The sequence below is a fragment of the Papio anubis genome, chromosome 3 (genome assembly GCF_008728515.1).
Source record: "Papio anubis isolate 15944 chromosome 3, Panubis1.0, whole genome shotgun sequence".
Classification (NCBI taxonomy): domain Eukaryota; kingdom Metazoa; phylum Chordata; class Mammalia; order Primates; family Cercopithecidae; genus Papio; species Papio anubis.
The window spans coordinates 127,374,206-127,389,632 of record NC_044978.1 but is presented as its reverse complement, the minus strand read 5'-3'; the positions used below and the strand labels follow the sequence as shown (position 1 = coordinate 127,389,632).

General features: G+C 36.4%; 1 protein-coding gene across 11 annotated transcripts in view; it reads left to right on the top strand.

The window, feature by feature from the left end:
* Positions 1-15,427, top strand: part of HELQ (helicase, POLQ like) — a 47,935-nt gene that overhangs the window by 15,895 nt on the left and 16,613 nt on the right. For 7 of the 11 annotated variants that reach the window (XM_009206814.2, XM_009206813.2, XM_003898671.3 and 4 more), the window contains 6 exons: positions 2,190-2,429; positions 6,954-7,095; positions 7,425-7,529; positions 9,282-9,504; positions 10,931-11,088; positions 12,541-12,639. In XM_009206814.2, the coding sequence (XP_009205078.1) occupies positions 2,190-2,429; positions 6,954-7,095; positions 7,425-7,529; positions 9,282-9,504; positions 10,931-11,088; positions 12,541-12,639 (967 nt within the window). Of the gene's footprint in view, positions 1-2,189; positions 2,430-6,953; positions 7,096-7,424; positions 7,530-9,281; positions 9,505-10,930; positions 11,089-12,540; positions 12,640-15,162; positions 15,237-15,427 lie in introns of all 11 variants that reach the window. The other 4 variants (XR_646918.2, XR_646919.2, XM_021938449.2 and 1 more) reach the window with 3 other exon arrangements.

Sequence of the window (15,427 nt, the reverse complement as noted above, 5' to 3'; positions counted from 1 at the left end):
GCCAACATAATGAAACCCCGTCTCTACTAAAAATACAAAAAATTAGTTGGGTGCGGTGCCTTGCACGTGTAATCCCAGCTACTGGGGAGGCCGAGGCATGAAAATCTCTTGAACCTGGCAGGCGGAGGTTGCAGTGAGCTGAGATCGCACCACTACACTCCAGCCTGTGTGACAGAGCAAGACTCCATCAAAAAAAAAAAAAAAGAAAGAAAAAGAAAACTCTAAGGTAACATGTAAGAGAATGTTAAGTAATATAATGGCTTAGGTCAGTGGTTCAAAACCTTGGCTGCATAGTGAATCATCATGGAGGCTTTTAAAAATTCCAAAGCCCAGGCTACATCTTAGATAAATCAGAATTTCTGGGAGTGATACCCAGATATCATTTTGTAAAGCTCCCCAGGCAAGTCCAACATATAGCCAAAGACAGGAACCACTGGTTTAGTCAGTCAACGGACTAATCGCTGTTTACCACTGAGGAGATGAATTGTATCTTCCATTGCCTTTTTTTTTTCTTTTCCTTTTTTTTTTTCCCCTGAGACAGGGTTTCACTCTGTCACCTATGCTAGAATACAGTGACACAAACACAGCTCACTGCAGCCTCCATTTCCTGGGCTCAAGTGATCCTCCCACCTCAGCCTCCCAAGTAGCTGGGACTACAGGCACACACCACTACTCCCAACTAATTTTTTGTAATTTTGGTAGAGATAGCATTTCACCATGTTGCCCAGGCTGGTTTTGAACTCCTGAGCTCAAGCAATCCGCCCCCCATAGTCTCCCAAAGTGCTGGAATTACTGGCGTGAGCCACTGTACCTGGCCTGCCTTTGTTTTCTTAGTAAACTTCACACTTAAGTTGTATGGACATTTGGATATAATTTCCTGAGTAAGAAATGTGTTGGCTTGTAATTTTGTAGTGTCTTAATATTGGCTCTGTCATATTCATAGAGATAAGTATGAAGTTACTTTAAGTACTAACAGTTCAGTTTTTTATGCACCTGTTTGTCTCATGTGTGGTTTTATCATCTTCTGAAATTTCTTTCATCTCTTTAGCTAATGCTGTATCACTATTCATAGTCTATTAACCTGAATGCTAATCTTGTCAACCTCTACCTCCTCTTTCAATCCTACTGTCATGGATTGGTCTAAGATAGACTTAAATTTATTGAATAGCAAAAGATAAAAATGTTTGGGATAACAGGAAGGAGTCACTCATTTTGGTAACAGTCTGCTTTTACAACGATTTTGATTATAAAAGCTTAAGGACATTAAATTATTGAAAAAAAGTATTCTCAGTAAATCATTCATTTTCTTAGAATAATTCAAGGTAGTAAGATGGAGACACTGGCTAAGTGATGGAAACATTGCAGGATATGAATGAAGTTTCTAAAGTGCTAGTGTTTAGACAGTGTTTTACCATAGAAGTATGATTTAATAATATATATGTTTCCATCTTCAGAGAAGAAAATTTATGTCTTAAAAAAACTATTCCCTATAAAGACGTATATTATAAAGAAAAAACAGCTATAACATCCAGAGCAAAGGTCTAAACCTGGTGTCCATGGATTCAAAGGAAGTACAGGAATGAATTTCGGGAAATCCACAAACCCTCTGAAATTATATGTAAAGTGTTATATTTATGTAAATTGTTGTATTTTTCCTTTTTTTTTTTTTTTTTTTTTTTTGGACAGGGCTTTGGCTTTGCTCTGTCACCCAGGCTGGTAAGTTCATAGCTCATTGCAACCTCGAACTCCTGGGTTCAAGCAATCATTCCATCTCATCCTCCCCTGTAACCTGGGACTACAGGTGCACGCACCACCGTGCCTGGCTAATTTTTGTTGTTTTTTGTTGGGAGGTGGTCTCACTTCGTTACCCACACTGATCTCGAACTCCTGGGCTCAAGCAATCCTTCTGCCTCCACCTCCCAAAGTGCTGGGATTACAGGCGTGAGCCATCGCACCCCACCTTTCCTTAGTTTTGATAGGATTTTCACAAGGTTCTGTAATCCACAGAAAGATTGAGAGACTGCCTAATAGTTAATGAAGTCAGAATCAAAATTCTAAGAACATTTAATGTACTTAATGAAAATAGTACATTAAAGAATGTTTACATTAGCATCTACTAAAATGAAAATGGTAGGAATTTTGTCACTAAAAGATCAAGGGTTCATATTTCTAACAGATCTTTTTCATAGGGAATATCTGAAGCACAAGGAGAAAGAAAAATGTGAGGTAATTAAGAACTTGAAGAATATTGGCAATGGCAACCTGTGTCCTGTTTTAAAGCGCACTATCCCATTTGGAGTTGCCTATCACCATAGTGGCTTAACAAGTGATGAAAGGAAACTCTTGGAGGAGGCCTACTCCACAGGAGTGCTCTGTCTTTTTACCTGCACATCTACCCTAGCAGCAGGTGTCAACCTACCAGCTCGAAGGTAGGAGATAAGTAAATGTTGACCAGGCTCAGAACTTTTCCATCTCTAGCTTGCAAGGAGTTTTGTTGTTTTATGCTTTCTCCATAGTGGCTGAGAATTTATCAAATGTTCTTTTAGCATATGCTGAGTTGATTGGTTGGTTTATTTTCTTTAATATTTTAATGAATATTTAATGAAATATGTGATGAAAAATAATATTAGTAGATTTCTTGATTTAGAATTCCATCCTTTTATGCTCTTTATATCTGGTTTTGATGGTTAGGGTTTATTAATCTGGTTGTGTAGAAATAGTTGGCAAATGTTTCACCTTTTTTATGATCTGAAAGAGTTTATTTAATGTAGAGATTTCCTTGAAATCTTGGAGAGCTGATCCATAAGGCAATTTGAGTCTAATATATATATTTTAAAGCAGATCCTTGATTACCTTTTCAGTTATTACCAAAGGTATGGGCCTGTGTAATTGACTTATACCCTTTATAATTTATGATCCTGGGGTATTTTGCTAATAAATGATCAACTTTTATAAACTTTCCATGAGTGTTTAAAAAATATGTATTTTCGGTTGAATATGCAGTTTTATACATCTCATTGAGATCACAGTTGTTCATTGTGTTTTCAGCTTCTCTATTTTCCTACTATATTTGATTCCTTGGTCTATCAATTTCAGAGAAGTGTGTTAGTTTCCTACTTAAATTATGTAGTTGTCAGTTTCTCCTTTTTGCATTTCTAGAAGTCATTACTTTTTATATTTCAAAACTATTTAGATATACAAAGGTTTACTTCAAATATCTTATTGCTGAATTATACCTTTTATCAATACAATAAGTACTCATTTTGCTCATTTAATAATTTTGCTTTGAATACCAGGACTTATTTTTTTTTTTTGCCAAGTATGTACCCTTTTCCATTCTTTTATTTTCAATTTCTGTCTCTGATTAAGTTTTCCATTTTTCAGACAATCGAATAAAAAAATGAAAGTTACATATCCTATTTCTGTTATTCCAGTGGTTACTCTTAAAATTTTAAGTTGTAATCAAACATTTGTTATTACTTTAGAATTAATCAATAACTATCCTCTCCTGAACATAACAAGAGGCTTAGCATGTCCTTAATGTGTTCTACTCTGCCCCATGAATGTTGCAATTACCTGGAATTTTAGTGCCAGGTTTTAAAATTTTCTTTCATCTTATATAGTAATTCTTTAAACTTACCTGTAAATCATACTTGTTTTTTGCTTACCACTGCCTCTTATATCCCACATCTTTTTTCTCTGATTTTTTTTTTTTTTAATTTTGCCTTCCTTGAGTAATCCTTTTTAGAATGCTGCTTTGGGGTAAAACATTTTGACTCTCTGCATAGTTGAAGATACCTGTATTTTGGCCTCACACTTTAACACACACTTCACTAGGAAAAGAATTCTAGATTGAATTTTTTTCCTTTAGGGACTTTGTAAATATTGTTCCATATTTTCTAGAGGCCAGTGTTGCTCATTTTTGTCTCTGCATGGATTTGCTGTTTTTCTTTTCCAGAAGCTTTTAGACTTTTCTCTTTAACCTTCCAATTTCCTCATGGTGTATAATAATAGTTGTAGTTACTACATTCCCCTCCCCTTCATGTAGTAACAACTTTACATGCATTGACTTCAGGGAGCTTCACAACAACTCTGTGAGGAAGGTCATATTTTATTACATACCTATTATAGAAGGGGAAACTGAGGCACTGAATAGTTAAATAACTTTCCCAACTTTATATGCAACAAATGAGTTTTAAAGCCAAGGTTTGAACCCAGGAAGTTTGATTTTACAATCCCAACATTACTACTTTTCATTCACAGGGCTTAGCACTTGGGTGGATGCTTTTAATCTAAGCTTTTTGCCTTTCCTCTTTGAGTAATTTTTTTCGATTATTTCTTTTTCTTCCCATTATCTCTGTTCCTTGCTTTTATAATTTCACTTAGACAGGATCGAGGCCTCTTAGATTCAGCTTTCATATCTTTTCTTACACATTTTTCATAGTGTGTGAGAATGTAAGCACATGTTTGTGCCATGTGATTTTTTTCAACTTTACCTTCCATATTAAAAAATCAGTTTTTTGTAATCCCAGCACTTTGGGAGGCAAAGGTGGGAGGATCACTTGAGCCCAGGAGTTTGAGACCAGCCTGAACAACATAGCAAGAACCTCATCTCTATTAAAAAATTAAAAAAAATTAGCTGGGTATGGTAGCATACACTTGTGATCCCAGCTGCTCGAGAGGCTGAGGTGGGAAGATTGCTTGAACCCAGGAGATTGAGGCTGCAATTAGCTGTGATTGTACCACTGCACTCCACCCTGGGCGACAGAGAGACCTTGTCTCAAAAAAAGAAAATCAGTATTTACCTGTATCCATGAACTATTCTCATTCATTATTCAATTCTTCAATATAATTTTCTTTTTTCTTTTCTTTCTTTTTTTTTTTTTGAGACAAAGTCTCGCTCGGTTGCCCGGTGCCCAGGCTGGAGTGCAATGGTGCGGTCTCGGCTTACTGTAACTTCCACCTCCTGGGTTCAAGCGATTCTCCTGCCTCAGCCTCCCAAGCAGCTGGGATTACTGGTGCCCACCACCACACCTGGCTAATTTGTGTGTTTTTAGTGGAGACAGGTTTCACCATGTTGACCAGGCTGGTCTCGAACTCCTGACCTCAGGTGATCCACCCGCCTCAGCCTCCCAAAGTGCTAGATTTACAGGTGTGAGCCACCACACCCAGCCCTTCAAATTTTTTATGAATTTTTAAATTAATTTTTTTATTGCTAAGAACTCTCTTTTGTTCTTTCCTTATAATAGTCTACTTGGTTTTTTTTTTTGGATTTTTTGAGACAAAGTCTCACTCTGTCACCAGGCTGGAGTGCAGTGGCATGATCTCAGCTCACTGCAACCTCCGCCTCCTGGCTTCAAGCGATTCTCCTGCCTCAACCTCCCAAGTAGCTGGGATTACAGGTGTGCACCACCTCTCCCAGCTAATTTTTGTATTTTTAGTAGAAACGGGATTTCACCATGTTGGCCAGGATGATCTCGATCTCTTGACCTCGTGATCCACCCGTCTCAGCCTCCCAAAGTGCTGGGATTACAGGTGTGAGCTACCGTGCCCAGCCAATAGTCTACTCTTATATTGTGGATATAATACTCTTTGGAATTTTCTATGAATGCTAATTAGGATTTTTTTTTTTTTTTTTTTTTGAGATGGAGTCTCGCTCTGTCGCCCAGGCTGGAGTGCAGTGGCCGGATCTCAGCTCACTGCAAGTTCCGCCTCCCGAGTTCACGCCATTTTCCTGCCTCAGCCTCCCCAGTAGCTGGGGCTACAGGCGCCTGCCACCTTGCCCAGCTAGTTTTTTGTATTTTTTAGTAGAGATGGGGTTTCACCGTGTTAGCCAGGATGGTCTCGATCTCCTGACCTCGTGATCTGCCCACCTCGGCCTCCCAAAGTGCTGGGAAGGATTTTTAAAAGTTCTCTTCTGTTCCCTATAGTATCTGGTTTTTGTGGTCATTTATTCTGTATATTCATGTTATGTTTCTTTTATGTTATTAGTTTTCTTCAAGTATTTGGTAATCTTTTCTGCATATTGAGATTTATAAATAAAGAAGAAGTTGATTAGTATAGGTAAACAATAGATTTTTTTTCTTCCCTTTGGATAGGAAAGCTGACTAGCTGACTATAGACTTCTGTATATATGAACATAATTGAAATCACGCTTTTTTTTTTTTAAGAGATGGGGTTTCACTCTGTTGCCCAAGCTGGAGTGCAGTGATGTAATCACAACTCACTACAGCCTCAACCTCCTTGGCTCAAGTGATCCCCCCACCTCAGCCTCCCAAGTAGCTGGGACTACAGGGGCACACCACCATGCCCAACCAGTTTTTTTGTTTTGTTTTGGTTTTGGTAGAAACTGCATCTCACTGTATTGCCCAAGCTGGTCTCAAACTCCTGGACTCAAGCGAACCTCCCACCTCAGCCCTCCAAAGTGCTGGGATTACAGGCATAAGCCACTGAGCCTGGCTGAAATCACCATTTTTGTAGGTCAAAACCAGCTGAAATCTGCAATTTTATACGGTTCAAAATAACAAGAATTCATAAATAGTTATGTATAGGTTAATGGTGTATGGTCACTTTTTTTATTTATGAAGTATAAAGTCAAAACACTTTGAAGACTACTGCTACAGATTGATCGTAGGCATTGCAACTAGGCAGACTTGAGGTCAAACGATAGCTCTGGTAATTACTGATTTTTTAGTTTAGGTTAAGTCACTTAACTGAGTTTCATTTTATGTAATTAAAAAGTATATTATTACTATGAGTTTTGTAAGAATTATAGATAACATATGTAAAAACCTGAGAAATCATAGATTCTTCATAAACACTAATTATCTATTATTTTGTGTTAGTATGTCATTAAATTTAATATCACAAATATATAATGAAATTAAGAATTTTTTAAATTGGTGCTGTTTATTGTAGAGTGTTACTTTTAATTAATTTTATTAATTCCACAGAGTTATTTTAAGAGCTCCCTATGTTGCTAAGGAATTTTTAAAGAGGAATCAATATAAACAGATGATTGGGAGAGCTGGTCGTGCTGGAATAGATACTATTGGGGAGAGTATCCTCATACTGCAAGAAAAAGACAAACAACAGGTAATACTCAGTTTGGTTGGTTGGTTGTTTTTGTCTTTTTCTTGGTCTTTGGTCTAGCCCTTTTATGAAGTAATCTTTTAAAAATTAATTACTAATTTTCTTTAAATGATGCTTTCTTTCCTATATGGTTAAGAATTAGAAAGAGTGGTTTGAAAATGTATATATTTTAGACAATGAAAAAATATTAACAAAATGTTAAATTCTTTTGTCTTTATTTTTTTGGTCGTCTTCTGGCTCCACAAGATTTATGTAAAGTATAAAATATTTATATTAAATGCCATTTATTTTTAATAATAACACAAAGCATGGTGTTGCTTTGACCTTTATAGATATTGGAGTTAATAACTAGACCATTGGAAAACTGTTACAGCCATCTTGTTCAGGAATTCACCAAGGGAATCCAAACATTATTTCTCTCTTTGATTGGTTTGAAGGTATTTTTTTAAATTTTTTTGTCTTATTACTGTTATCTGAGATAATCGAAGTGAAAAAGTTATACAGTAACTTTATATGTGCAGCTGCGTAGATTTTACACTAATTTTTTATTTAATCTTTTTCTTTTAATTTTGTTTGTTTTCTCATCCACTTCAGTGATTAAGGTAAATAATTTTGAAAAGATCATGGAATGGTCAGGTGTGGTGACTCACACCTGTAATCCCACCACTTTGGGAGGCTGAAACAGGAGGATTCTTTGCACCCAGGAGTTTGAGACCAACCTGGGCAACACAGCAAGACCCCATCTCAAAAAAAAAAAATCACTGAATCCTAGTGCTTGGCATGTGGTTGGCACTTAATAAATACTTGAATTAATGAAATTGGCTTTTTTTCCTTAGCAATGGGGTCTTGCCATGTTGGTTAGATTGGTCTTGAACTCTTGGCCTCAAGCAGTCCTCCCACCTTAGCTTCCCAAAGTGCTAGGATTATAGGCATGAGCCACTGCGCCTGGCCTGTTTTTGTTTGTTTGTTCTTTAACCTGGGATATGGTGATGAAATTAACTTTGGACTGAGCGTGGGTGAACTTACAAGTTGGGGCATCAGTGGAGATCTGGCTTTGAGAAGCCAAAAGCAGAGGCTGGCCCAGTGGGTTTCAATTACTATGTCAAAAACTTTATCAGGGAGGGATAGAAAGATGACATGATGGTAGATAGAGGGATCAAGTAAAGGTTCCTCTGCCCTCCTGCACTCTTCCAGTGTTAAATCTAATCATTTAGGTAGGAAATAGCACAAAAACTAAGTACATTAATAATCCAAAAACCAAGTATCACTTCTTAAATATCTTAAAAGTATAATTTTAGCTTAATTGAATACTATATTAAGAATGATTTTTTATTAAAGTGAGAAGAAGAAATAGAAAATGTCTGTGCCCCATAATATTTTTCTTACCCCTTATATTGGTTTAACATGAAATTATGACTTAAATTTTCCAGCTGAAATAGCATCAGAATTGTAAGAGAGAGAAATATACTTATTGATTGACTATATTTTAGTATAACATGCTGATTTCATTGAAATTGGCTAATAAAAATTATTCTAATTCAGAGCCAACTCTACATCTGAATACTAAATGGAGGGTTAAGTATTCCTTATGATTGCCATTGTAAGTTGTAAATAGCGAATAACAGCGGGAGAGAAAAAGGCAGTGAAAGAACAAGAAATGGAGATAGGAATATGAGAGACAAAATTAGGTAGAGATCAACTATTTTTAGGTAACATTTTAGGCAAAGTATTGTCTGACCCTGTTTTAGTAGAAATTGTTGTATTTTCCATGCTTTTTTTTTTTTTTTAATGCAACTTTTAGAGCTAAAGGATGTTTTCACAGGTGGGTGGAAAGCAGTGCAGAGAAGAGGCTGAGTAAGAATTAGTGAAAATTGGTTGGGGAGTAAATAGCACAGTTTTGGAGATATTGTGAAAAATTATTTAAAGACTTATTCAAAGGAGTTTTGGAAAGAAAAATGTGTACATATTTTCATAAAAAGCATGAATATAATAGCTATCATCCCCCTATATTTTTTGTTAATTTTAAATTGCTATTATCAATTTATATATGCAACTGTGTAGATTTAATACTAATTTTTTATTTAAATAGCTTTGAGGTATGGAAATGAGTTATCATCTTGATTAATATGCATTCAAGGTGATGCCTTGAGTTAAGGAAAATGCTCCAGTGATGTCCTGAATTGTTTCAGATTGCAACGAATCTTGATGACATCTATCACTTCATGAATGGTACATTTTTTGGTGTTCAGCAAAAGATTTTATTGAAAGAAAAAAGTCTTTGGGAAATAACTGTTGAATCACTTAGATACCTGACAGAAAAAGGACTCCTACAAAAAGACACTATTTGTAAGTCTGAAGAGGAGGTCCAATATAATTTTCATATTACAAAGTTGGGACGAGCTTCATTTAAGGGTAAGAGTTTACCTAAATCTTATTGATCACAGGAAACACATTGGAAAAAATGAAAATTAAATGATACTTTCTTTAGGCTGGGCAGAGTGGCTCACGCCTGTAATCTCAGCACTCTGGGAGACCGAGGCAGGCAGATCACCTGAGGGTCAGGAGTTTGAGACCAGCCTGGCCAATATAGTGAAACCCTGTCTCTACTAAAATACAAAAATAAAATTAGCCAGACATAGTGGTACATGCCTGTAGTCCCAGCTGCTCGGGAGGCTGAGGCATGGGAATCGTTTGAACCTGGGAGGCAGAGGTTGCATTAAGCTGAGATCATGCCAGTACACTCCAGCCTGAGCAACAGAGTGAGACTCCGTCTCAAAAATAAAAAAATAAAAAATTATACTTTCTTTAAGTTGCGTTTATAATTTTATATTAATTGCAGTAATCTTATTTTGTAAGCTGATAAACTCCTTCAACTTTCAAAAGTTGAAAAATGTTTTGAATTATAAGTAATTAAAGTACTGCAGAAGTATATAGAGAATAAGGTGGGCATCCCTCCTTCATGCTCCCCTCCCTAGCAACCATACAACATGCTCTGTTGCCAAGGCTGAAGTGCAGTGGCGCACTCTCAGCTCACTGCAACCTCTGTCTCCTGGGCTCAAATGATTCTCCCACCTCAGCCCCCCGAGTAGCTGGGACTACAGGCGCATGCCACCATGCCTGGCTAATTTTTGTCTTTTTAGTAGAGGTGGGGTTTCACTATGTTGTCTAGGCTGAGGCTCTTTTTTAATGAAAAATAATACATGTCTGCTGGTAAAAAAAAAAAAAAAAAAACCTAAGAACTCAGAATTATGCTAAGGAAAATGCCATACTCCTCTCCCATTTCTACTCTCTCAGGAGCTACTACTACCAGTTTGATATGTATTCTTCCAAATATTTTTATGCATGTATTTTTCAAATGGAATCATCATTTAAATATTTTTTTCCAAATTGCTTTTCTCATGTATAAAATATCATGAACATCTTATCAGATGAATCTCTTTAAATCTATCTCATTTTTCTTTTAATACTGTAGTTATCTGTAGTGTGGATGTACCATAATTTATTTAACCATTCAATGTTGATGGACATTTGCATTCTTTCTGATTTTTGTTTGTTATAAACAAGGCTGCATGGACATCTCTATGTATTTTGGGGTACATATGGAAATGTTTCTCTGGGTTAGAGTCCCCAAAATAGTTGGATCAGAAGGTATGTACATATTAAATGTTGATGAATACTATCAAAATGACCTCCAAAATAGTTATATAATAAGATGTTATAAGAGATTTTGAAGACTTTTTGCTATATTTAAGCAATTTCTACACAATACTTTATTTAAAACCATGTCTTTGCCCCTCTGGTAATTGTGAAAGATTGAGTATTTGTATCTTTCTTTTAGGAACTATAGATTTAGCTTATTGTGACATTCTCTACAGAGACTTGAAGAAAGGTCTTGAAGGACTTGTGCTTGAAAGCCTTCTTCATCTAATCTACCTAACAACCCCCTATGATCTGGTTTCACAGAGTAACCCTGATTGGATGATATACTTCAGGCAGGTGAGAATATAACATTTTTCAACTTAGGCTACTTCGTTTGTTAGTTATTACATGCTGTTTTGTTTTGTTTTGTAGAGATGAGGCTTTGCCATGTTGCCCAGGCTGGTCTCAAACTCCTAGGCTCAAGCGATCCTCCCACATTGGCCTCCCAAAGTGCTAGGATTACAAGTGTAAGCCATTGTGCCCGGCCTATTATATGCTTTTTATCAAGTGATTATTCACTTTTTTTCTCTCTTAAAATATATTTGGAATTGGATATTTTTTCTTTCAGTTTTTAAAAATTGTAATCTGGCAACAGCATTTATGGTTTGTTTAACTGAAATGTTACTTTTCTCAAATATAAACATATTTGTTATTGAAAAAATAAAGGTTAAGAAAAAAGAATTATCGATGGTCCTGTTTCCCCACAGAAAGTTAACGTTATGATCACTGCATTTTATAATGCCTAGAATGCAAAGAAAACAGTGAAAACCATCTCTGATGATTGAGAGTTTAATTATATGAGAGCTCAGTCAGAGCCAGGTATGATAATACATTAAACCCAATGATATTAATAACTGAAAAGGAATATTTATTTTACAACCCATCACAAAGTAGAACTGTCCATACTTATTATAAAGCCAAATGGTAACATACAGTATATTATGATTTTACTGTGAATAGGCTAGCTGTATAAATGTACATTAGGGCTGGGTGTGGTGGCTTATGCCTGTAATCCCAGTACTTTGGAAGGCCAAGGTGGGAGGATCACTTGAGGTCTGGAGTTCGAGACCAGCCTGGCCAACACAGTGAAACCCCGTCTCTACTAAAAGAATACAGAAATTAGCTGGCCATGGTGTTGCACACCAGTAGTCCCAGCTACTCAGGAGGCTGAGGCAGGAGAATTGGCTTGAACCCATGAGGTGGAGGTTGCAGTAAGCTGAGATCACACCATTGCACTCCAGCCTGGGTGACAGAATGAGATTGTCTCAAAAAAAAAAGCAAAAACAGAAACAAAAACATTTATTAGGCAGAGGTAATGTACATCTTTTAATTGCAGGAAATTAACTTTATTTTTAATGTCATATTTTTAAATCATTACTGTTTGTTTTTTTTTCCTTCATCTCTTCTCAACTTGCTGAGTTTACATTATTCAGGAAGTAAGTTGTTTTTAAGTGGTACTATATAATGCAATTACTCTCAAAACCTTTCCTTCTCCTTCCCCTCAGCCATCCGTTATTAAACATAATCACATAGTCCATGGAAACCAGTAGTTGTGGCCATGCCTTTAAGTAATTCTAGAGTATGTTATATTCTAATGATACAACTTTAAAAGCTGCAATATTTACAAATATATTTATCTTGTTTTTTTGTGTCCTGAATCATGAGAATGTGATATCAAAAGAAATACTGGATTTGGTTCACATGATGGATTTTTTTATGTTTCCATCTATTTGCTCTTTTTCCATGTAGTTTAGCCAACTCAGTCCAGCAGAACAAAATGTAGCTGCCATTCTTGGAGTCTCTGAAAGCTTTCTTGGGAAGAAAGCATCAGGTCAAGCCATCAGAAAGGTACCACATTCTTTTTTTCTTTCTACATAATAAGTTCAATCAACACTTAGTTCACTCACTAAGTTCACTTCAACAAAATTAGTACCATGATATTGATCTTTTTTGGTTTACATTTTTTCCTTTAAATTAGTATAATTCTCATTTTACTACTTAAAACATACCTGAGCACCCAAAATGTATGAATATTTTTAAACAACATTTATTTCTGGGTGGTGTGATGGCCTTTTTTTGGGTAGCATGAAATGTTTTCATAATATTACACAATCCTGATATAAGTTCATTTCAAAGGAGGAAATACATTTTCTAGAAACTTCATATTAGGCTTTCTATTTGGTATCAAGGATTCTAAGATATGGCAGGTCTGGGTTTTTTGTTATTGCTTTTGTCATCCTCAAAGAACTCCTAGTCTAGTACTTATATTACATAAAGCATTTTAGAAGGTTAAAGGGGATAAGCTAATACTTATATATTTTGGTGTTTTGAAATTCAGCCAGCAGGCATGAAGCAAGTTATCAAATGCATACACTAACTTTAAGAGAAGTTGAAGTAATTCTTTGGTAATCATATCTTCAATTTCCTTAAGAGAATGTTTTTTTCTCCCTTGTAATACACTTTTTTTTTTTCCATTTAAAATTTTCTTTGGCAGTTCAACTTACATTGAAACCTAATTAGCTACCATTTTCCCCCACACCTGGTTTTTTTTTTTTGAGATGCAGTCTCACTCTGTCGCCCAGGCTGCAGTGCAGCAGCGTGATCTTGGCTCACTGCAACCTCTGCCTTCTAGGTTCAAGCGATTCTCCTGCCTCAGCGTGTTGAGTCACTGGGATTACAGGCGCCCACCACCACACCTGGCTAAGTTTTGTATTTTTAGTAGAGACAGGGTTTCACCATGTTGGCCAGGCTGGTCTCAAACTCCTGACCTCAGGTGATCCACCCACCTCGGCCTCCCAAAGTACTGGGATTACAGGTATGTGCCACTGCGCCCAGCCTCCGCTATACCTTTTAAATTTGCGTAGACAGTACAGATTTCATTTTGTAAAATGGGAAGATGACGTTTACTTACACTTAAATTGATGGTGCGGTGTCCCATGCATCACTGTGTCATAAAATCAAAAATATCCTGCCGGGCGCAGTGGCTCACGCCTGTAATCCCAGCGCTTTGGGAGGCTGAGGCGGGTGATCACAAGGTCAGGAGTTTGAGACCAGCCTGACCAACATGGTAAAACCCCGTCTGTACCAAAAATATAAAAAATAGCTGTGTGTGGTGTTGGGTGCCTGTAATTCCAGCTACTCGGGAGGCTGAGGCAGGAGAATCACTTGCACCTGGGAGGCAGAGGTTGCAGTGAGCCGAGATTGTGCCATTGCACTCCAGCTTGGGCAACAAAGAGAGACTCTGTCTAAAAAAAAAAAAAGGAAAAAACCCCGCAAGCCCAGCACAGTGGCACACACCTATACTCCTAGCTTCTCAGGAAGCTGAGGCAAAAGATTTACTTGTACTCAGGAGTTTGAGGCTAACCTGGGCAACATAGTGAGACCCTGTCTCAAAAATAAAAATAAAAGTATCTGTAGTACTTAAGCATTCACATTATCACAATTTTTAGATTGAGTCTTTTACTTTGGAAATGGCTGTGTTGTTTAGACCTTCAAAATACTGAATAAAAATATTTCTTAAAACAAACCTTTTATATCAAACTCTAAAATGTAAAATAAAAACAATATTATTAATTTGGAACTCATTATCAAATAATAAACATGCAAAAATCTTATTAGAATAATGCATCTTTTTAAGCTTGAATCCAGAGTTTATGTTACATTTAATGTAATATAGTCAACAAATATTTGTCAAATTGATACATATTTAAAATAGTATGAACATGAATTTATCTTTATTACAAATGGATTAATTACTAGTTTAATGTTTTGGAGGTATAATTTTTTAAAACTCTACAGAACATATTTAAACGCTTAAAATCTAATTGATTTCTCCACATTGAAAAAGAGCCCCCCCATCCACCTTTTTTGAACATTTCTTGATTTCTTGCAAAAGTTTTTTTTTTTTTTTGAGATGAAGTCTTGCTCTTGTCGCCCAGGCCAGAGTACAATGGCATGATCTCAGCTCACTGCAACCTCCGCCTCCCAAGTTCAAGCAATTCTCCTGCCTCAGCTTCCCAAGTAGTTGGGAGTACAGGTGCCCACCACCACACACAGCTAATTTTTGTATTTTTAGTAGAGACGGGGTTTCACCATGTTGGTCAGGCTGATCTTAAACTCCTACCTCGGCCTCCTAAAGTGCTGGGATTATAGGCATGAGCCACCTATAATGCTCTGCCACAAAAGATCTTGAAATTGGCATAAATCATTATGTTTTGCCATATAATATATCATTTTTCTTGGCTTAGGAAATACATTCTAAGTAAAAACCTACATTGACTCAATTTATAGTTAGTACTGAATATGCACTAAAATCGGGAAATTAAATAGCTTTCTTTTCCTACTTGATATTCAACTGTCATACTTTTTCAGCTTAATGCTTTTAAAAAAGTGATCCAGTATCAACCTGCAGAATCTGTAACTCATACATCCTTCAATATGTCACCGTAAGTTCTCATCTCATTCTTTTACTATGATGGAGGATATAATTTTATATTTTATTTTTTTTTTATTATTTTACAATTTTTTAAAAAATATAGACAGGGTTTCACCATGTTGCCCAGGCTGGTCTTGAACTCCTGAACTCAAGACATCCTCCTGCCTTGGCCTTCCAAAGTGCTGGGATTACAGGTGTGAG